The sequence below is a fragment of the Scophthalmus maximus genome, chromosome 2, assembly GCF_022379125.1.
Source record: "Scophthalmus maximus strain ysfricsl-2021 chromosome 2, ASM2237912v1, whole genome shotgun sequence".
NCBI classification, from domain to species: domain Eukaryota; kingdom Metazoa; phylum Chordata; class Actinopteri; order Pleuronectiformes; family Scophthalmidae; genus Scophthalmus; species Scophthalmus maximus.
In genome coordinates, this window is record NC_061516.1 from 12,474,420 (window position 1) to 12,495,000 (window position 20,581).

General features: G+C 42.0%; 3 protein-coding genes across 4 annotated transcripts in view; 1 reads left to right on the forward strand and 2 right to left on the reverse strand.

The window, feature by feature from the left end:
- Nucleotides 1-1,411: 1,411 nt before the first annotated feature.
- Nucleotides 1,412-5,453, forward strand: LOC118300737 (claudin-7-B). The gene is made up of 4 exons (XM_035625412.2): nucleotides 1,412-1,899; nucleotides 3,847-4,011; nucleotides 4,111-4,195; nucleotides 4,387-5,453. Exons 1-4 carry the CDS (start codon nucleotides 1,677-1,679, stop codon nucleotides 4,535-4,537), a joined length of 624 nt encoding a protein of 207 aa, XP_035481305.1. The 5' UTR covers nucleotides 1,412-1,676; the 3' UTR covers nucleotides 4,538-5,453.
- A 1,846-nt stretch (nucleotides 5,454-7,299) lies between these two features.
- Nucleotides 7,300-13,576, reverse strand: npm1a (nucleophosmin 1a). The gene is made up of 11 exons (XM_035625413.2): nucleotides 13,419-13,576; nucleotides 12,010-12,089; nucleotides 10,996-11,115; nucleotides 10,800-10,893; nucleotides 10,552-10,664; nucleotides 10,414-10,466; nucleotides 9,384-9,435; nucleotides 9,206-9,286; nucleotides 8,959-9,078; nucleotides 8,768-8,842; nucleotides 7,300-8,396 (listed from the first exon to the last, which is right to left on the reverse strand). Exons 1-11 carry the CDS (start codon nucleotides 13,465-13,467, stop codon nucleotides 8,346-8,348), a joined length of 888 nt encoding a protein of 295 aa, XP_035481306.2. The 5' UTR covers nucleotides 13,468-13,576; the 3' UTR covers nucleotides 7,300-8,345.
- Nucleotides 13,577-14,208: 632 nt separating this feature from the next.
- kcnip1b (Kv channel interacting protein 1 b) overlaps nucleotides 14,209-20,581 on the reverse strand; it is a 19,767-nt gene continuing 13,394 nt past the window's right edge. For both annotated transcript variants that reach the window (XM_035625406.2, XM_035625411.2), the window contains exons 2-8: nucleotides 18,453-18,577; nucleotides 17,821-17,890; nucleotides 17,647-17,717; nucleotides 17,426-17,533; nucleotides 17,238-17,342; nucleotides 16,793-16,855; nucleotides 14,209-15,718 (exon numbers count right to left, since the gene is read on the reverse strand). In XM_035625406.2, the coding sequence (XP_035481299.1) occupies nucleotides 15,671-15,718; nucleotides 16,793-16,855; nucleotides 17,238-17,342; nucleotides 17,426-17,533; nucleotides 17,647-17,717; nucleotides 17,821-17,890; nucleotides 18,453-18,577 (590 nt within the window). In that variant the 3' untranslated portion in view covers nucleotides 14,209-15,670. The remainder of the gene's footprint in view (nucleotides 15,719-16,792; nucleotides 16,856-17,237; nucleotides 17,343-17,425; nucleotides 17,534-17,646; nucleotides 17,718-17,820; nucleotides 17,891-18,452; nucleotides 18,578-20,581) is intronic.

The window sequence follows — 20,581 nt, forward strand, 5'->3', positions numbered from 1 at the left end:
TAAGAATCAATTGGAGGTACTTCATGGTGACATGTGAACAGGATCAGTCAATGCACAGATATGAGACTCACACCTGCCGTTTTAACCCATTGACCTTCTGATCTGTGCGTTAAAATGTACTGTACTTCCTCCATGGCACAGTTGAGTCAAATTCACTTCTGCTCAAAGTGCACGGAATTAAATGTCAAATATGTAAATCTAACATTCAGACAAACACTTTTAAATTACTAAGTTGATCAAAATGACTTGGCATGCCGATTTCCAGCTTTGTAGGTAAAACATAACTTATATATTTTTATCCATGTCTCCCAATAATAAAACCTGAGATGTTTCTTACATGGAAGTTCATTTCCTACTTAGCTTCCGCTTATGTCAATGGCACTTATTATTCTACACAATTTTAATGTGGCACTCATACGCTGCCCTATTCGTATGTAAGACAACAGGGTGCTGTGTAGTTGCCTCTGTTTACCTGAGATACAGTATGTCTGGCCTGCAGCAAAATAAAGAAAGCATGAATCGCTCGGGCAGTACCGATTCATGAAAATATAATGTACTATAAATAAAAGCATTATAAACATTTACAGGATGTAGCCAATCGAGGTCTATATCTTATGGTGGAAGTTTTTCATCCAATACATTAGCCTACAAAATGTACTGTACCATTAAATATTGTTGTCATATCTACAGGGTGTTTTTTTCTAATTTCTTATGAATGTTTAAGATAAGATAAGATAAGACGACACGGCGGGGACATTTGGGTGTTACAGCAGACAAGTGGAGAGCAGAATATAAAAAAAGCAATAGGTATGTACAAAATATAAAATAAAAATACAATATACTGAGCAGTAACAATAATGCACATGGAGAATAAGTATTGCACAGTTGGTATAGCACTCATTTGAAACGAATATTGCACTTTTGAAGTGTTCCAGTGAATTATTAAAGCGATAGTAATTGGCAAATACTTTGTGGTTTGAAAACCTCCCTGTGTTTTTTCCTGACTAAGCATCTTGCCCAAGTGTCCACTTTTATTCTTGAAATCAAATAATATGGTGTTAAAAAAAGGGTTCAATGATTTTTTACAAAATTATGAAACATTATTTACTGTAAATATTCATTAGAAATATAAGAACGTATTGATTATAAACCGATTTAACACACACACACAAACAAACAAACAAACAAACAAACAAACACACACACAGAGTTTGTTGTCAGAGCCTAATCGAACTATGAATATGTACCTACGGCGTCCCGCTCGTGGCGCGTGGGGGCCTGTTACCGGAAACGGTGACGTCACGAAACCTTCAGGTGCTCGCTACGTCCGATGAGTCGAAACTACGTGCGCGTCCCCGCCCACCCGCCCGCCGACAGAAACCGCCTCAAGAAGCTCGTCCCCGCCGTCCCCTCCCCATTCAAGGTGCGACTGAGGAGCAGGTGCGCGAGGATCCCGCCGGGAGAAGACGACGACGACTTATTTCACCGAGCCACGGAACAAGAGAGTGAAACACCACGCGAGAGAAGTTCGTGTGTCGAGTTAAACTTCAGCAAACAGTCAAGTCAGTGAGGTGTTGGTGTCCGTGCCTTCGGAGCAGGTGAACGCTTCCGCTGCGTTGAAAGAAAGACAAGGAGAAGAAGAAGAAGGAGAAGAAGAAGAAGAAGAAGAAGAAGAAATGGCCAACTCCGGTCTGCAGATCCTGGGCTTCGCCCTGTCTCTGCTGGGCCTCATCGGGCTGATCATCGGCACCATCCTGCCCCAGTGGAAGATGTCCGCGTACGTCGGGGACAACATCATCACGGCGGTGGCCATGTACGAGGGCCTGTGGATGTCGTGCGCCTTCCAGAGCACGGGCCAGATCCAGTGCAAGGTGTACGACTCCATCCTGCAGCTCAACAGTAAGTCCCTGGCCGCGCTGGTTACCATGCTCGGGGTTGCATTTATTTAAATAATGACTGCTGGAACCGCTTCTTTAAAGTTTTTCTTTTTTTTTTTGAAAGTCACGTTTTAGGGCATTTTTCTGTGGGGTGTTTTTTCGCCATATGATGAACGGGCCAATCAGCAGCTCGATGGGTGCTTCAAGTTTGTCATTTTTGATTTAGTTGTAAAACATTGAAAAAAGCTCACCTTGCCGATGGTTTTACAAGTGTGTGAGGAGAGACACTCGACATTAGCCAACCGGTTCAGTCACATATTAACTCCCCCTCCCCCCACACCCTTTTTTTTTTTTTTTTTTTTACTTCTCTCAGAATCTCAAGAGCATCAGTTGAAGTCCTCCCCTCACTTGTCGGCCTCACCTGCCACACATCAGCTGGGGTTTTTTTGTGGTTTTTTTAATGGAGCCAAATGTAAAATTTTAAAAATGTATACTTTATAGGCGCGGGCTTATGCAGAAACTTGGGCAATGATTATCCTGTAGGCCAGTTTAACAACCCCCCTCCTCTTCCTCACATTGCACAGGGGGTTGCAGGTTAAACAACACCTGTATGGCGCCATTGTTTAGTCAACAGGACCTGGTGCCAGCCCCAGGAAACAGTTGCTTTGTCTTTGGGCCTGTTAGGCCTCAAAACCATTCCTTCTTTCGTTTTTACACCCTGCACTCGGAAAAGTGTCTTAAAAATTCTACTTCATGTAGCTTTCGTTTGGATTACTTCCACCTGTTGAACGGTTGGTTGGCCCCTTCCTCCTGCTCTGGTGTGTGTCAAGCACTAGTGACTTATTGGTGACCATGCAGGCCGGCGAACGAAAAAGAAACCGGCGTGAACTCACGAAGCGGGAACATCTGTAATCATTAAAGCACAAAGCCCAATAAAAGCCATTTCTCGTCGTCCCCACTGTCTTTACAGCTCTTATCTTCCTATATCTGCCCGTCATAAAGCCGGTGGATAAATGGGTCACACCGGCAGCACGATGGTTGGATTTCATAATTGTGCTTGTTTCACCTTTGGCTGATTTGTTAGACTGCCCTCGGGCACAAATGGCCTTGTTACTGTAGTTCTGTATACCGGTTCCTCTCTTCAATGTTCATTGTGATTCAACGTGTTGCACTTGGGGCTCTAAGAAACCCTTGTTTGTTTATGTATTTTTCGGACTTATGAAAACATTTGATAGAATATCTATAGCACACATTGTGTTTGTTATCGCCTCTTCAAACATGAGCACAAACCAACTCTGATAAAATGTTGTGTGATTAAACGCTGCGGTTAGATATGAAGCAAGTGAACAAATAATGACTCGTTCACAAATACCTGCGCAGAATCTGTGAATACGCACAATACATTTTTTTTAAAAACACAGGTTTATCAAAACGAAAAGCCTGAACTTCTGCTTCTTTAGTTTAAAGCCACATTTGGACATTCCTCTCATTCTAGAGTCGCCCCCAGTTTCTGAAATGTGCACCTGCTGAAAAGCAGCGGCCCGTGTGAGCACCTGAAATTGGGGAGTGTCTTCCTCGGAATGAAACCCGAGACCTGGTCAGACCTGTTTCTGACTTGCTCGCATACAAACCTGCACACCCACTCCCCCCCCCCCCCCCCCCCCCCCCCCCTCCTCCTGCTGCTGCTGCAGAGTTTCTCCGGCCTTCCGGTTAGAGCCAGTTTCTGTGGTGTGTTGTTATAGGGAGGGGCAGTGACACACAAGCCAGTCTGTTGTACTGTTTTGCTCTCAGCACCTAAAAATCAAGGCTTTTATTATTAGTGTCGTTGTAGAATTAAATTCCAGTGTCTTTAATATTTTTCTGAACTCTAAAGCCTGTTAAGTGTTGCCACAGCAATGCACCGACTGTTAATAATAGTAATTGATGGATATATGTCACAATAACTGATTTGTCCTGTCCTCCTGTCCAGGTGCCCTCCAGGCAACCCGCGCCCTCATGATCGTGAGCATCATCGTGACACTGGCCGGTCTGGGAGTCGCCTGCATGGGAATGAAGTGCACCAACTGTGGCGGCGATGACAAAACGCGCAAGTCCCGGATTGCCATGACCGGTGGCATTGTCATTCTGGTTGGAGGTAAGAAATCTTTTAATCTCACCGTGTTGTTTTTTATTTTATTTTGAAATCCCTGGATTTGTTAAAGTTTCAGTGTTAACGGTCTTAACTCTCCTGCAGCTTTGGCCTCTGTTGTCGCCTGCTCTTGGTACGCTCACGACATCATCCAGGCCTTCTACAACCCGTTCACCCCCGTCAACACCAAGTAAGTACATGGCAATGTGTTTTATGAAATTAAATTTGCATCGTCAACCAGGAACAGGTGCCACTCCACACCAAGCCGAGCACTTCCTTTAGCTCCGCTTCACATGCTGGTTCATAAGAGACCAGCCTCTATCCAAACATTTGCAATCTATGATTCAAGTGCTACATGTAACCGTGAATCTCTTTCTCGAGGTACGAGTTTGGGTCCGCCATCTTCATCGCCTGGGCTGGAGCGTTCCTGGCCGTAGTGGGAGGTGCCATGCTGACAGCATCCTGCCCACGAGGCAAATCCACACCCAAGTACCCCATCTCCAGACCCCCAAGTAGCAAGGAATACGTTTGAACAGGACGGGACTTGGTGTTCGACACCGAAGGAAAACTTTGACAATCGTGCTAGTCCAGCTCAGAGATTGAAACGTTGAAAAGGGTGTATCCCAGGAGGCGATCAGTACCTGTTGTATCTTTTTTTTATTTTGTTTTATTTTAGTTTCGTCAGGGCTGCCCTGTGATGTTACTGTAATATTATTTTAACAGATACATAAAAAGTTTTTAAATAATCGCCGAATACTTCTAAGAATGCGCTCACCGGCCTTGCCTTGTCTTACGCCTGTAAAGCACTAAGTTAAACTAGAGGTGAAACACCAGGGTATTGTATAACTCGGTACACAGTAAAAGTTTTTCACACCCTCGCAGCTACAGTGTGCCGTGCATTATTAGATTATGCATTTGGTTTGGAAAATAGGTTGATTGCACTGAGCAGAAATCAGATAAGGCAGCAGAAATCTCTTCAGCCATTCACATCTGGATAGGCTACACGCATATCAGTTCATCATCTGGCCCCTGATCAGCAAGTTGCTCCCACTTTTTAGTTTTCCACGGATTTGAGCCCTATTTATATGAACAAGACAAATCCTTCAGTAGCAGTGTAGACTAGTCTCAATAAAGTGCCAGAGTGAAACTAGACTATATGAATTGCAACTCACCGGTTCCTTTTATTGCCAATGTTTTTGCCGACAAACGTACAGCACGAGAAACGTCGTGAGCCATTTCTCAACTCGTTCTGCTTTGATTACTGTTGTGTAAATGGGCTTGGCTTATGCTTGTTTGTTTTTAAATTTTTATTTACAATAGCTGATGCTGCACTCATCAGAAGTTTTTTTTAAAACGTTTTAAATTGTGATTTGCAAAGTTTTTTGTTTGTTGTACATAAAATAAAAGTAAAAAACTCTACTGTTTTTGGGTTCTGGAAAATACCTTAATGCGAAATGGTTGAGTTTTATTTTCACACACAATGCAAAATCTAAGTGCTTTACAAAACAGTTTAAATAAAAAAAATTGAAATATTTGCATTGGCAGGTTAAATGTTAAACAGCACAAATGTAAAAAAATGTCCGAAAGAGGCTACAATAATATGAAAAGTACTGGCAACAAAAATTACATTTGTGGTCAAACACACTCCTGCCCAGCTGTCGAAACTTAATTTGTATTTTTTCTTTTCAGAAATCCCTCAAATTGATATAAGTTTGGCCCTTGACTTGGATTTGAATGAAAACTGGTCCAGTAATTCTGCAACACAAACCGCTGACACGTGGACAAATGTTCTTCAAACTTAGTCTAACGGTGTTTTGAACAGACATAACTGACTGCAAATGATATTTCCACTGAGGCAGGAATCTGAAACACACTAACACACTCACACACTTTCTGTGGCTGGAAGCCATCTTCCTGTTAAGGCATGGATACACAGCTTCATAATGGCACACAAAATGAAAGTTGCTTCGGTTTGATTGCCACCTTGTGGTGGACACAGGCAACTACTTCGAGTTGGAGAAGAGATTACTGTATGTGAACTGTTATTGGACGGACGCAAATATAATGCACTTTTATCAACAGTGTGTCTCAGGTTGCTCTCGAAAGCAAATTATAATTTAAAAAATTGGGTACAATACAACTGAACTAATCACAAATGTAGGGCTGTAAATCTAGACCATCACACTACACATTTCTGATCTACATCATTACTGTCGTCACCCTTTTATTACCAAGCTGACAGGAAATGATGCTCTGCTCATTTTTAAAAGCAAAAGTCAGAATAAATGCTACATGGTTTTAGAGTGGCATTATCACCCGTGTTAGATAAACCTCTGTCTAAACTATAATCACAAACATGCAACAACACATAGTGGCTATTGAATGACTGTGGCTCTCTACGAAACGCGTATTCCAATCCTGCGTTAAAGCTGCACAGGATGATTATGCAGGATTTTATAAAAAAACAAATCCAATGCCTGGAAGCCACATGTAAAAAAGCATGGCTGCAATAAAAATATGCCATATTCCCCAAAACCTGCTGTTCAGAAACTGGGTTTCTGGGTTAACTGGGTTCCAGCTGACCTACTCTGCTTCCACAACCGCAGACCTGAGCCAACGCACATCCCTCATCGAGGGACGCGTGTTTCACTGGAGGCAATAAAAGCATAAAACACACTCACGGCTCAGAGACGACAAATCATTATAGGTCAGAGAGAGCAAAGGTGGCACACGCGTTTTAAGATGGTTGGCTCCTTTATTGGTAAATTGTGAAATATCACTATCATTTTAACAAATCGTCCATTCGATACCAAAGCGTCTCGTTCTGCAGCCCACGAGAAACTCAAGACATTATGGCTATTCAACAATATAACGAGCAGGGGTGGAGCACCAAATTCTGGGCCCTATACATGAGCAGCTTCTGTGGCCCCCCTACCACGACCTCCACCACCCGAACCCTCGACCCCTTACAAGTACTTTACTATGGTTAAATCAGGGGTGCGGTCTGGCTTCCTACATTTCTAAGTGACCCAGAAGTATTTGATCAGCAGCCATGATAGGAGCTGTTCGGATTCTCTAAGTGCATAGGAGAGGAGTTTCAATGCTTCCTTTCCTATCTCCTTTAGCATAGAGTACACTGGAGCTTCCTTTGTGAGAGTAAGGAGATATAGACGCCCCACAATTCATTGTGGCGGCGATATTAAATGTGACTCGCCATGCATGAACGTAAACGATTCAATCCACTAGTAGTTTTTTTTGGTTCTATGCTTGTTGCATTCAAGAAAATGATCAAGGAACTGTTTATCTTCTTCTATCTTTATTCTCTGCAGACAAAAAGGAGTTGATCCACATTTTTATTGAATCAATCTCGAGAGGTTGGTGCATATCTCAAGTCAAACAAACTCCTTTGTCTCTTGCAAACATGGAATGATCTGCTGTTAACAAGCACCAACATTTTACAACTTTGACCCAACGTTCACTGCTCAAAAGAAAAGGACAAGGTGTGGCTTCGATAAACGTCAACTACACGTGGGCATTTTTTCAGAAAAAAACAAAATAAAATATCTCCAAGAATTTTCCACATCTGCATTGAGGTTTTAACTTTCTCAAAAAAAAAAATTTGCAGATTCCTTCATGCATTCAGTCACTCAAAGACCAACAGAGATGAGAGGTGGAGGGAGCTGCACTTATTTCACTTGGTTGATGGAGCTTGTGGTTTAATACAGAATTCGCTGGACGGTAAAGTACATGATAAATGGCAAGAACATTTGATTTCAGGTACAAATGTCAAATAGAAAAAAACAACGCATTTGTTTACCACAGGAATCTCAGAACAGCAGAAACATTCAAAGTATTTCAAAAAGTGCAGTTTGTTCGTGACGATACTTTACCTAAACTGACCGATACGAGCGGATGTTTTATTGAAAAGTAATTTGAAATCGTTCTTCAGCTGCCTTGTTACTACTGGTGCTGCGTGTATTGATCGGATGCATTTGTCTACATATTGTTCCTGCACAGTGTTGCCAAAGATTGAACAAGGATTTTATTAACACATTTACAAAGATGCAAATTTGTAAGTTGGGTTCTCCCGGGGCTTTATTCGACAGACTAACTTATTCTCTGCCCCGGTGAGAGCTTGATGGAGGTGGAGCAGCGTCACCGCCCATGTCACGACCGGTCAGGTCTCTTGATGCGGGACCGTGGGTGGCGCTGGATTAAGATTTTGAACAGATTCAGGACAGACTGGAAGGGGACGAGTTCGGCTTCGGGGAGTTTGAGGGGTGCGGTGGATATAAACAAAGTCGTAAAAAGAGATAATAAAACTACTTTTATTTATTTAGTTATTTGGCATCCTTCACCGTCTGTCTCCACGTCCACAGCTCGGCAATGTCCTGAGAAAAACAACACGCGTTAACTTGATGGAATTGTGACATTTTCAGATCGAGACGTTTACTTTCTGTGTATAATATTTCCTTTTAGATGCGATAAATAAGGAATTCAGTTTATTAACGTGGCTGTTACTTCAGCTGTACCACCCCCTGGTGGTAGCTGCAAACAATGGACTAGTTTTCACCACAATTTTGTCTTTCCTTGTCCTTCCAGAATTTCAGTCTGGAAAGATTTCAATTTCCTATCACCTCTCTACTTAATTGAATTAATAAAATAGAAAAGGAAGAAGATGGTTGGCTGTGCCAAATATGTAAACACGTTAACAAGTGGGTTCCTGATTTGTACCAGAAGGAAACACACTCAAATACTTTACCTTGGCTTCTGAGACTTTATAACCGTGCTTCACGAAGTTCTCAAACTTGGGCTGAGCCTTGGGTAATGACACTCCCTGTAAAAAAAAGAATTACAATTGATGAGCAGATTTAAAATTGTCAAATTGGACCTTTCCAAACACAGTAATAAAACAAAAAGATTATAAAAAATGTGACTTCTAATGACACTGACCTTCTTCACCGCCTCCATAATCTTGACCTTGATCTCTGGAATAGTGAGAATCACCTTGGGGGTTGCGGGGGGTTTGGGTGACTTGGGTGACTTGGGGGTCTTCGCTTTAGGGGTCTTCTCCTGTTAAGAACATACAGGTTTGTGTTTTAGAAGAGAGAACTACTTTTTAAACAAGAGAATTTAGAAGATACATTGACAACATCAAACAGAAGGTGTGCACATCATTCATAGAATTAAAAGCAGTTACCTGCTTTGCAGCAGGAGTGTTGGGTTTTGGACTCTTGCCATTCTGAGCAGGTGCAGGTTTTTTGGATGGCGTCTGCTTGGCCTGTAAAAAAACAAAACCAAACAACACGGCGTTACTGAGAAGGCAAGCGTCAGTTTGATCAGCTTGTACTGAACCGACTGTGAAACCTGTTGCGTACCTTAACGGGTGTTACCTCCTCCTCGCTCTCCTCGTCCTCATCATCCTCATCACTGAAAGACAGGAAGAAACAAGGTCAGGGGCAAAAAAAACGTACAACAAAAGGGACAAAGTTAAAAGTTATGCTGAAATGTTTGAGAAGTTACTTGTGCAGATCGTTTGTAGGAAGCTGCAATATTTCCTGTAAAATGTGCCAAGATGCTCTTAAACGCGAACGGTTTTAGTTTCACAGAAAACTATAAGAGACTCATTTACACAGCCCCCTGAGAGATATTATCAACATTAAATTTGATAAAAGGCAGCATGTCGTGTGAAATGATGCCAAAGGATTTTTATTCAACGCAGTCCAAATTGTCGTCCCCAGCGCTGCACCACAACCAGGAACTGGTACAACACCGAGATAGGCGGCTGTCCCATCGAGAGAAAAACCTGGCAAATCTATTTTTATAATTCAAACAAAAACTTTTTGTTTGGTGTAAAAAAGGAATTTCAAGGTAAATTTGAAGGCACTATAGATCATCATGTGGATTATCATCCCAAATTACAGGTATTACAGTTCAAATTCCCTCTATATTGCTGACGTAGAACCAAAAGAATAGAGTCAGACTTGTTTATATAGCACATGGAAACGACTGGAGTTGAGCCAAAGTGCGCTACACTTTGTGCAAAGGAAAAGCAATAAAAGTATGGATAAAAAACAGACAACTAGTGCAATGACAAAATTTAAATCAATGCAAGTCAAAGAAGCAGCAGTGATGTTCCTGCAGGACGGGGACATAAACATACAGTGAAACTCCGCATGTCCGAAATCCAAGAAAGAAAAAAGGTTTCCTTTCCCTTTTTTGTCACACAGTTGTAAAACTACAAGTTAAAGAATATATATAATTAGATACTAAAACTATTTCTAATCTTCTTACTGATGAAAAGTGTACATTCATATTGTTTTAGATTTTGTTCTCAACTTTTGGACTCCACTGTGTAAGTGGGCAAATGTCACAACATTGTGTCAACGTGCGAAGTCCGACACTCACTCATCATCCTCATCATCGTCGTCCTCATCCTCCATTTCAATCTTCATCTTTTTCTGGAAGGAGGTAAAACCTGAGTGTTGGTCATTTCAGTTGTGACAAAATGGGAAACTGAACCTGAACAAGGATTTTAGAATAAACCTGGGACTTGGAGGCGGAAGAGGGGGCAGGCCTCTTCTTTGATGTTTTGACGTCCTCCTCCTCCTCATCCTCCTCGTCATCCTCTTCATCAAAAGACTGGTCGGCTTCCATCACTTTAGGAGCAGAATGTAAAAACGTTTTAAGCATAGATCTTCAAACAAAAGAGTAGACATGCAGTGATGCGACATGGTGTGGTTGTGCACATTCCTGTCTACGTCAAAAGGCACGGTATCGTTGGAAATACTCACTGACGAGGTGCTGTCCGCTGATGTGGATTGGACCAGAACCTGCCTTCAGACGGAAAACCGCTGGGGGTGTGATTGTGAAACCACCGAGACAAACCTGCAACAAGTATTCAGGCGAGTGAGTATCTCGACACGCGGAGGATACAGTTTGCCTCCTGCATCTGCACATAAGCAAACACATAAACAGGGGTTCACTCACGCTGGGCAGGGTGGAGGGCTTCAGGGAAACGAGCACTGCCTTGATTTTCTGACCCTCCGTGTCTTGTCCTTCCACCTCCACCATGTGAAGTTCGTCCTTTGTGCCGGGATCCACGCAGGCCTATGGACGGAAGAACGGACTGTAATTTTGCACTTTTCACAGCAAGGTGGTTTGGTTCATGATTAATAGTAATTCAAAAGGTACATATTAAACCATTGGCTGATCGTCAAAGAAGCTACAATCTGCATATGCACCATTTTGGAGGCACATTAGAAACCGGAGGTGTCTTTGATTAAAATTAATGAAAAGGTGGAACCGCACAACAACATCTCTCCCACAATCCCAATTTGTTTAAACAAAAAAATGTAATTTGTTAAAACTGTGACCTACTAGGAAAGGCCTGTAGCAGTGAGGGCTACAGATCTAAGATTAACCTTTATCGATCCCACGGAGGGAAAATTCAGAATGGACAGTAGCACAAAGTTTGGCAGCACAGGGGAAAATGTAAGCTACGAAACTATCGTTGTGTTGACAGTTTATTCCAGATTTTCAACTAAATATAATATAAAGCGATTTTAACTACGTTAGAATTAGATTTGATTCCCCATTCATAATTTTGCTTAATGGCTTTGGCCTTGTTCATCACTTCGGAAATGTGACTTTACTCAATATGTGTATGACGGGTGTAAAAAGCAATCAAGCTAGTTTTGCTCCTGGCAAAATAGGTGGACTACAGGGAAAGGATGTTGTGTTAAGCTGGTGGGCAGACGAATACACAAATAACATTTGGGATGTTTTAGAGCTGCAACTGACGAGTTATCATCATTACCGATTTATATATCAGTGTTCAAAAATGCAATATTTAATATACTTTAATGTAAGACTACAGGCAGCAAAGTGCTCAAAGAAGCTGGAAACAGGGAATCTTTTTGACCAATTACAAAAACCAGTTGATAATGAAATTTTATTATTTCAATTAACTTATCACTAAAAATGTGCATTTAGGTTACTTACCATCCTCAGATCTAGCTGATGCTCAAATTCATCGTCCTCAGGATTGAACACCACGTCTTTGCCAGCTTCCAGCACACATCCTGTTGAAAGATTTCAAACAATAAGTACATTAATTGTATTTACTACTTTCCCCCCCTCCACTTGAAATCTAAACCACTGCCAATTTTAGCTTTATTTCACAAGGCAACACTTGCACAGCAGGAGTCTGATAGTTGAAACAAAACACTGTGGTGGATTAATCCCCATTTTAAAACCAAACAAAAACGAGTGGACAGTGACTTTGTGCTATAATTCCAATGGACACAAGAGGGCGCCACAGAGACGCCTGCTGTGAATAGCACCACGTGAATCCCCCTCAATTGGGGAAGGAGAAACGAAAAAAATATTTTACAGAAAACCATGGTTATGTTGCGAGAACTCAACAACACAGTTCTACGGAGCACGCTTAATGACAAACAAGTGTTTAACGGTTGCAACACTGGCTAAAAGATAAAAACAGCAGTTTGGTTTAATGAACTGCACATGTAGCTTTAAATATAACTTCTCATAAGGGGAAGATATTTCTTAAGTAACGGCATTACATTTGCTGAACACTATTTTAAAAAATGAATCTACAAATACGATTAATACCCTGAGTAATATTCATATTAACTGTTATTAAAGACTATTGTGCCAACAGGGCTGTACTGAGGGAGAATGGTTTTAACATCACGTGTGAAAAATGCTCTACTAGTTTGTCCTAAGATATGATCACGATAATGTATAATGTCATTGTGTCTTGGGAACGTTAGCTAACGCAGTCTCGTCGATATGACTGCTCCGTTGAGCGGCAGGTTTCACTCGAGGGTGGATGAAGGGGGCGCCACACTTTTTGAATCAGAGAAACAACGTCAGCGTGGTCCGCGTGGATTTCCACCCACGTTGGGTTTTTTTTTTCTTCTTCATTTTAATTAATGATTTTCAAACTCAAACTTTAACCAAATGTCACCGTTTATCAGGGCGACGCGCCAAATGCGAGACGCAAAAACGACTTTGAAGTCTAGTGGCAGGGAGAGAAAAAAAAATGCACCAACAAATACGTACAGCGTTGAGAAAACCTGGCAACACGGGCGGCGCCATGTTGGTAGTCAGACACGTGTGTGGCCGCGTTGTTCACCAGGACGCGAGTCAACCTGCCGCTCCACGTGTCACGGCCACGAATGACTAGCACCATTAATCTGCACTAATACACGATTACACTTCCGATGTCTTAATGTGACTACGGGAGCTTTGGCTTCCGCTTCAGAGGACCACGCGCATCGCGTTGCTCTTGCCCTGGCGCGTGCTGCGCCGCCAGCAGGCACACGAGGACAAGCGACTCTCTGCCAACCTGACGACGCACGGGGGAGAAAACACGCAGGTCGCCTCACCGTAAAGGAACGTCTGCGGGGCCATCGTCTCTTCGTCTAGTCCGTTCATTGTCGGTGTAGGGCCGCTGTCAACCTATTGCTCGTCTGCGCTGGGTGGAGGACTGACCGACGACTACCACTGGCAACCAAGTGACCGAATGTGGCCGACCCGGCTCCGCCTCGTCTCTTCTTCTGCTTCCGCCGAACAGGGAGACAAAAATACAGACAGCGCCACCCTGCGGCGCGACGGTGTGGGTGTGTGGGTGTGTGTGTGGGTGTGTGGGTGTGTGTGTGTGTGTGTGTGTCGCACTTACTAATAAAAGGTAGGTTCCAGTTGGAAATCCTCTACTCCTCTATTACTTACACCTTTGTGTGGCCTCGGTGATTAAGTCTGAATCTCTCCCAGTGTCCCATAAAGAGCTATATCTGTATCCGAAAAAATAAAGGCCGAGAGTTATATTTTATTTGTGTGGGGGAAGTCCTATTTTGGCAGGCGGGTTTGAATAGCTAACCCAGATAGGTTGTTGAAATTAAATAAAAGGAAAACCCCAAAGTAGAGAAATTATGATTTGAGCTCATATAATGGCATATAAAGGCATGTAATTTGAATAATGTTCATACTCATCAAACCATTCAGTGCCTCTTCACAGTATTCCCTCTATAGAAGAATCAAAGTTTTATGTTTTTTCATTTTTTTTAAAACTTCATTTTATCATCCCTTTGTATGTTGTAGGATTAGAAATAAATGGTTTCTCATGAGTGCACAGAATAAATTGACACGCCCATAGAACAATAGACAAGTAAAAACCCCTTGGTTTAAGAACGATATTTATTCCTATGGCTTAGCATTAAATTACTGCTCGTGAGAATTAACAGCTCTGCTTCAAACCGAGATACCAGAGACCTGAGGGTGTGATGTCACACAGATGTACCACACAGCAAAGAGCTGCTCCACTGCTGGCAAAGAAAAACAGACAGCGATTCATATTTTTATGCTTAAACTACTGAAGCCAAGTGAGTTTTCTATTAAGGTGGTGCTTTCAAACACACCAGGACTCACAGAAAAAAATCTGCAGGCAACAACAGGAGTCTGCACCTGTACATCAGTGTGACATCACAGATTCGGTTTGGCGGGAGGAAGCAGTGCCACATGATCACATATACAGATGGAGCCATCGTCAGCAGCGTCACGAAAACATCACATTCCAAAGATGACATTCTGTTGTTTTTCCCTGCAACTTTTTCACTACTTTCTCAATGCAGGACCTCATCCAGATTTTTGAGCTAAGCAAACCCTCATCTGACTCTTTTCATGAGAGAGATGGATACGGTTGCAACATACAAATGTTTTATTGACATCCCTGTGTAAAATGAAGACATTGGTTTTCATGATTTCTCCCTCATCTTCAACATCTTCAGTTTGCATGTCATCTCCAAATGTATGCACGTTTCCCACAAGACGTTTCTTTTTTACATTTTGACAACACACCAATTATACCACAAAAAGCTGAAAAGCAGTCAACATAGACACAAAGACCGGGTCACTCACGCACACACACACACATGAATGCACGCACGCACTTACACACGCACGCACAAACACGCACACGCACGCCATCAAATGTGCTGCTTTCCAAATTCTTTGACTTTCTACTGACGCTTTCCACAGAAGCATTGGGTTTCAGCAGCATTGGGTCTCAGCAGGCAAAACAAAGAGTACAGCTGGTTCACTGCAACGGTGTAACCAGTACATGACATGTGAAATACGCCATATTGGTCAACTATTATGTGCATGAGATGAATATAGTCCTCATGGACCAAATGCCCATAGTAAGTTTTGGAGATAAAATAAAAGCTCTTGCAAAAGCATGCAATTATATTTTGGTCAAAAATAGAACAGCTTTTAGGGGGAAAAAAAAAAGATAGTTCTGCTGGTTGAACTAATAGCTCTTTGCTGGTCGGGAGCAGCCTTGTAATGCAGGAGTATCTTTATCTTTGACGGGCCACTGTTCAATCTTCAAGACATGATCCAGACCGATGTCCTTATGTCCAAGTCTCTCAGTCACTTTGTGTTGTGTGGTGAAACTCCACAAGAAACGCTTAAAAGCATTCCAGTCCAGTCCCTTCCTTTAAGTCTTTGTGGGGGGGGGGGGGGGGGGGGGGAGATGGGAAGAGGAGAGACTGGATGTACACACACACACACACACACACACACACGCACACGCACACGCACCGAGCACTCTCTTTTTTCCCCTCCGTCCTCTCTGCTTGTCTCACATCACGTTCTCAAACAGCTGCATGGATCTCATCATAGTTTCATCCTGGAGAGAGAGAAGACGGGTCATCGTGGCAGAATGATGGAATCAACTCGCACTGCACCGCGCGTATTAATCTATACGCAAAGACAGCCGTTATCAGATATAACATGACATCATTCTTCTTCTGCCTATATATGTATCACCTCATTTAACCTCATTTAGCCTTGCAAATTATGAATATGATATATTTAAGGTACAACGCTTATACAAGTGTAATGTGTGAAAAACATGCAGGAAAGCTCGGTACTGTAGTAGCAAAAGTCAAGCAGGTAAGTAAGCAGTAAAAGACAGAAGGAAAATAATAATAACAAGATACATTGTAAGAGTAATTGAATAAAATGTGTAATGACAAAATTAATATACATTAGTAGAATAAGAATATTCAATGTGATATGTAATGACAATGAAAGACTGCATATTTGTAAAATATTACACAGTCATGTATGTGTTTGAGTGTGTGTGTGTTTGTGTTTTGAGTGTTTGTACAGTAAGTTGAATGCATGGGATTGATTGCACTATTTATCCAGGAGTATCATTTCCTCAGTCTGGTGGTTTTATGTTGTAAATCTATATCCACCTTATTCCAGTGAGCACTACTGTAAAAAGGGGTGAAACTTCTGGTGAGATAGCAGAAGTTGCAGTAAGCTACACACTTGATGACACACTTGTGGGAATGATCCTGGATGAATGGTTGGTTTGGGGCAGCTGTAGATTCTTCCTTCTGTCTAAACTCCACCTTCCCTGTACATCAGTACATGATATCCCAGTCTGACTGACTGCATTCTTAACTGACATTAAAAAATCACCCATTACAAAATACAGAAGTTGCAAACTATTATATATAAATTTGTTGATGTATGTATTTTTTTTTTTTTACCTTCCATAATACTGAAACCGTGTGGCTAAAAAGATCGCCCTGGTGCTGCGACACATGAGCACCCAGCCGTATGTATTTCACCTAACGCTGAAACTGAAACCCAGGGCTGATGATGTGGGGCTCCAAAGCTCTGACTATGGGCTAAAGTTGTTTTTATTACAGAATAAATGAAAGAATCACAGATGTAAGACACTACTTACCTCCTGGCAGGCTATAATAAACTCCTCTAAAGTCATCATCCCATCTTTGTTTTTGTCCATTTTCTGGGGAAAAAATTAAAAAAAATTCAGAACATCATGAATATCGATACCAACATTGAATTAATTAAGTATTAATTATGTTGTGTGTTTATTCTGAACTGTGGGAAACTGTTCAAACAAGACTTTACAGAGAATACGTGTTGTAAAGTCGATACCGTCCATTGGGACCGGGATGGCTAATGATATAAAACTTTATGAGCCTTATCTGAAAACTTAGCGTAGCACGAGCAAAGCGTCTGGATAAAGCGAGAGAAGTTCATTTGGGAAGCTACTCGAGTGTGATGAGAGACATGATAATTCAGGCTGGTTTTAACATAATGGCTTGAAAACCAATTACTGTTAAAGTGTTGATATTTGACTCTCGTATGTGCACTTTATAGCTGACCCGAAAAAAGGCGTCCACGTGCTGCTGAGGGACGTCCCCCTTTAGTGCAGGGTAGGTGTACTTTCCCATCATGTCGTAAATGGCTCTCACAATCTCAGTCATTTCCTGAAAATAAAAGAGAAGATGAATCGTTACCGTTGTATTAGGAAACAGGCTGACGCATGCAGAGACACAGAACACTGCCTCACCTCTCTATTTATGTACCCGTCTCTGTTAATGTCATACAGGTGAAACGTCCACTCCAGCTTTTCCCTCAGAGTCCCCCGCAGCAGTGTGGACAACCCCATCACAAAGTCCTGGCAGCAACAGGAAATAAAGGTCAGAGGATCAGGATGGGATCAGATTCTGAAACCATCATAGCACAGGGTAGTAAAGAAGTGATATTGAAAAAAAATTATGTTTTTTTTACCTTAAACTTAATGGAGCCATTGTTTGTCGTGTCAAACGCGTTGAAAAGATAATGTGCGTACATGCTTGCATCTGAAACACACAGAAATAAATAAAACGTGTAAGGTTGGGGTTTTTTTTGCTCTCAAAAAGCTTCACAGAGCGAAGAAATACACTCAAATACGTTGCACTTTACCTCCATGAGGGAAGAACTGGGCGTAAATGTGTTTAAACGTCTCCTCGTTTACCACTCCGCTTGGACATTCCTGTGGGGGAGAAGGTGAAATAATAGTCACTCAGTGATTGTAACCTTTTTTTCTGTTTTGAGGATATATATAATATTTGTTCATGGCAAGGTCTTCACTTTGAGATACATCAGCTACAATTGAAGGTCATTCCAGGGAAGACATTTTCAGCTATATGGGGGCATAATACTCTATGGATGGCTCGTCTTGGTTTAGACTGAAATATCACAGTCTATGGTATGAGATGGATTGAAATTATGGCCAGACCTTCATGGCTGCAAGAGAATGAATTCGTCTGACGTTTGCGATCCCCTGATTTTTCATGCAACGCCACCATGAGGTTTTAGTCATTGTATGGATTGCCAGTATGTTTGATAAAGTTATTCTTGGTGCTCAAAGGATGATACTCAATGATTTTGACCGTCCCCTGACTTTTCACCTCCTCTTTCCATGTTCATGGAACAAAAAGTCTGCAAAATCACATTACGACCAGCATCTGCTGTACCACATTGTATCTTTGTATATATGCATTATAGTGCACCGATGTAAATGTAATTTAAAAACAATCTGAGTGTGAGATTACATTCTTGAAACCCCGATAGAGGATCTGCAGCTCCTGTTTGGTGAAGTTAGTTTGCGCTTCCAGTTGGTCAAGGCCCTCCGGTCTGTAACACACCGTCGTCATCTCCAGCTCCTCATCTGTTTTATCTACAGGCAAGAGAGAGGAGAGAGAGAGAGAGACAAAGAGAAAGCAGGAGATATTTATTATATTTATATTTTGTCGAGGCGTCTGCAATCGCCGTTGAACATGTGCTCTTCCCAATCTTTGTGAATGTGAAAACTGCAAGAAACTAGGAAAGAGAAAACTCAGCAGAGCTCAAAACTGTTACGTCGGCGGGAAACATGTGTCGAGAATCCGATTAGACAGCAGAAACTCAGGGAGGCAGGATGGTGAATCACAAAGTGGTAGAAAGAGAGATGGGACATGGAATTGAGAGGAACTACATGTGCTGGACACAGATTTCCCCTCAGGAGTTGAGGGACTTTATTAATGGCAACACTGGGCGCCGCACAGAGACAGATGATGGTTAATGATGTGAAGAGTCAGGGTTCTGCCGGGGGCAAGGTTTTGTCACCGTGACCGTCTGCCACCACAGGGCGATACTAAAATCACCAACAACCATGCACACAATCCACACACACACACACACACACACACACACACACACCGCTGAGTTCACAAACATGAGCAAACATCAGAGAGGAGAGCAGCCACATAAGTGCTCTGCGGAAATCGCTTGGCGGTGCCCATAGGCAGCAGCAGGCAGTTTGAAATAGATGACGAAGAAATGAAATCTGAAGTGTGCAGTGTGGCAAGAGCAGCGTATTTATACACGGCCACCGCTGTAACACGCAAGGCTGCTTTCATATCCCAGCTGAAGGCCCTGAGATATAAACCATATATTTGGCCTTTTTTATCTTGGAGACCAAACGATTTTGTTTGATTTATCCCTAGTTGAATTCTTTTTCAATAAATCAAAACCCCATTAAAATTACACTGTAAAAGCTGAACAGCAATGCATCGATGACTTGCTCATGCAGTCAACCTTCAAGAAGAAAAGAGCTGGAGATTAAATCGAATGTAACCCTCCTGCTTTGTGGATGGCGGAGGTGACTCATTCATCTCAACCCCATTTTCAAGAGTCAGGTGTCGAGATTAATCCCCGACACCGTGCTGTTGGTCATCCTCCTATTAACAGTTCCCAGAAGCACAAACTGTATAATACCGTAATTTATGTACAGCAATAATTAATGAGGACACATGCTTCTTATATTTTTCAATTCTTTTTTATTATAATCCTGTGGGTTATTCATCTGTTCAATACATACAAATTGTTCTCAACTATTAGATCAACAGCCGAAACATGTTCAGCCAAGCATTTTCTCAAGGCTACACGTGTGTGGGTTACATACAATTCTTGTGACGCTACCTTATAAACATATGCTTATTTAGTAATAATATGACATGATAAAATAAGAGCATGAACTCTATCGTCCACATGCATTGAAAATAATAACAGACTGATACAATAGCTCAGCATTTCATTCTCTAATCAGTAAGAAATAGAATTGTCGTCTTCTTAAGGCCAGCAGAAATCTGTCTTTGGAAGTGTTTACTGTCGGCTATCATCTGATCATATGTCGTCATGTATTGTATTGCTTTCACTCAATCCCCTCTCCATCTTCCCCCTGAGATCCTGTTGCAATCTCCTTGACGGCTGTTGTCATGGAGATAGACAGCCATGATAAATCTGAGCAGTGGTGAGCAAAGTGTTTATTTTCCCGGAGAATAAAGCTCTTTCATCACACGACAGGACCAAAAAAAAAAGGGTGCTATGTGTGTATTCGTTTTCCTCTAAGGCGGTAGTGTGATCAGAAACAGATGGAGTCGAGTGAAGGCGAGGAAAAGAAAAAGCGGTGGAGGTGTTGATGATCAGAGGAAGGAGACTTGGGAGCAGAGAAAGAAGGAGGTGGCAGAGTGCGAAGAAAAAAAGAAAGAGTGGAGAAGGAGAGCAACATGTGTCAGAAATAGATAAGGCCATGTGTTTAGAGCACATCAGAAGTCAAATTGGGATTTAGTGAAAGACAAACACAATGATATTGATCTCAAAAGCACAACGAGAAGTTGGACAGAGTGATTTGCAATTTCAC

Coding starts and splice junctions, on each gene's coding strand:
- LOC118300737 (XM_035625412.2), top strand. CDS start 1,677: ATGGCCAACTCCGGTCTGCAGATCCTGGGCTTCGCCCTGTCTCTGCTG. Junction 1,900..3,846: donor CTCCATCCTGCAGCTCAACA/GTAAGTCCCTGG, acceptor CCTCCTGTCCAG/GTGCCCTCCAGGCAACCCGC. Junction 4,196..4,386: donor TTCACCCCCGTCAACACCAA/GTAAGTACATGG, acceptor CTCTTTCTCGAG/GTACGAGTTTGGGTCCGCCA.
- npm1a (XM_035625413.2), bottom strand. CDS start 13,467: ATGAACGGACTAGACGAAGAGACGATGGCCCCGCAGACGTTCCTTTAC. Junction 12,090..13,418: donor CCCGCAGACGTTCCTTTACG/GTGAGGCGACCT, acceptor ATCTTTCAACAG/GATGTGTGCTGGAAGCTGGC. Junction 10,894..10,995: donor AGCCCTCCACCCTGCCCAGC/GTGAGTGAACCC, acceptor TACTTGTTGCAG/GTTTGTCTCGGTGGTTTCAC.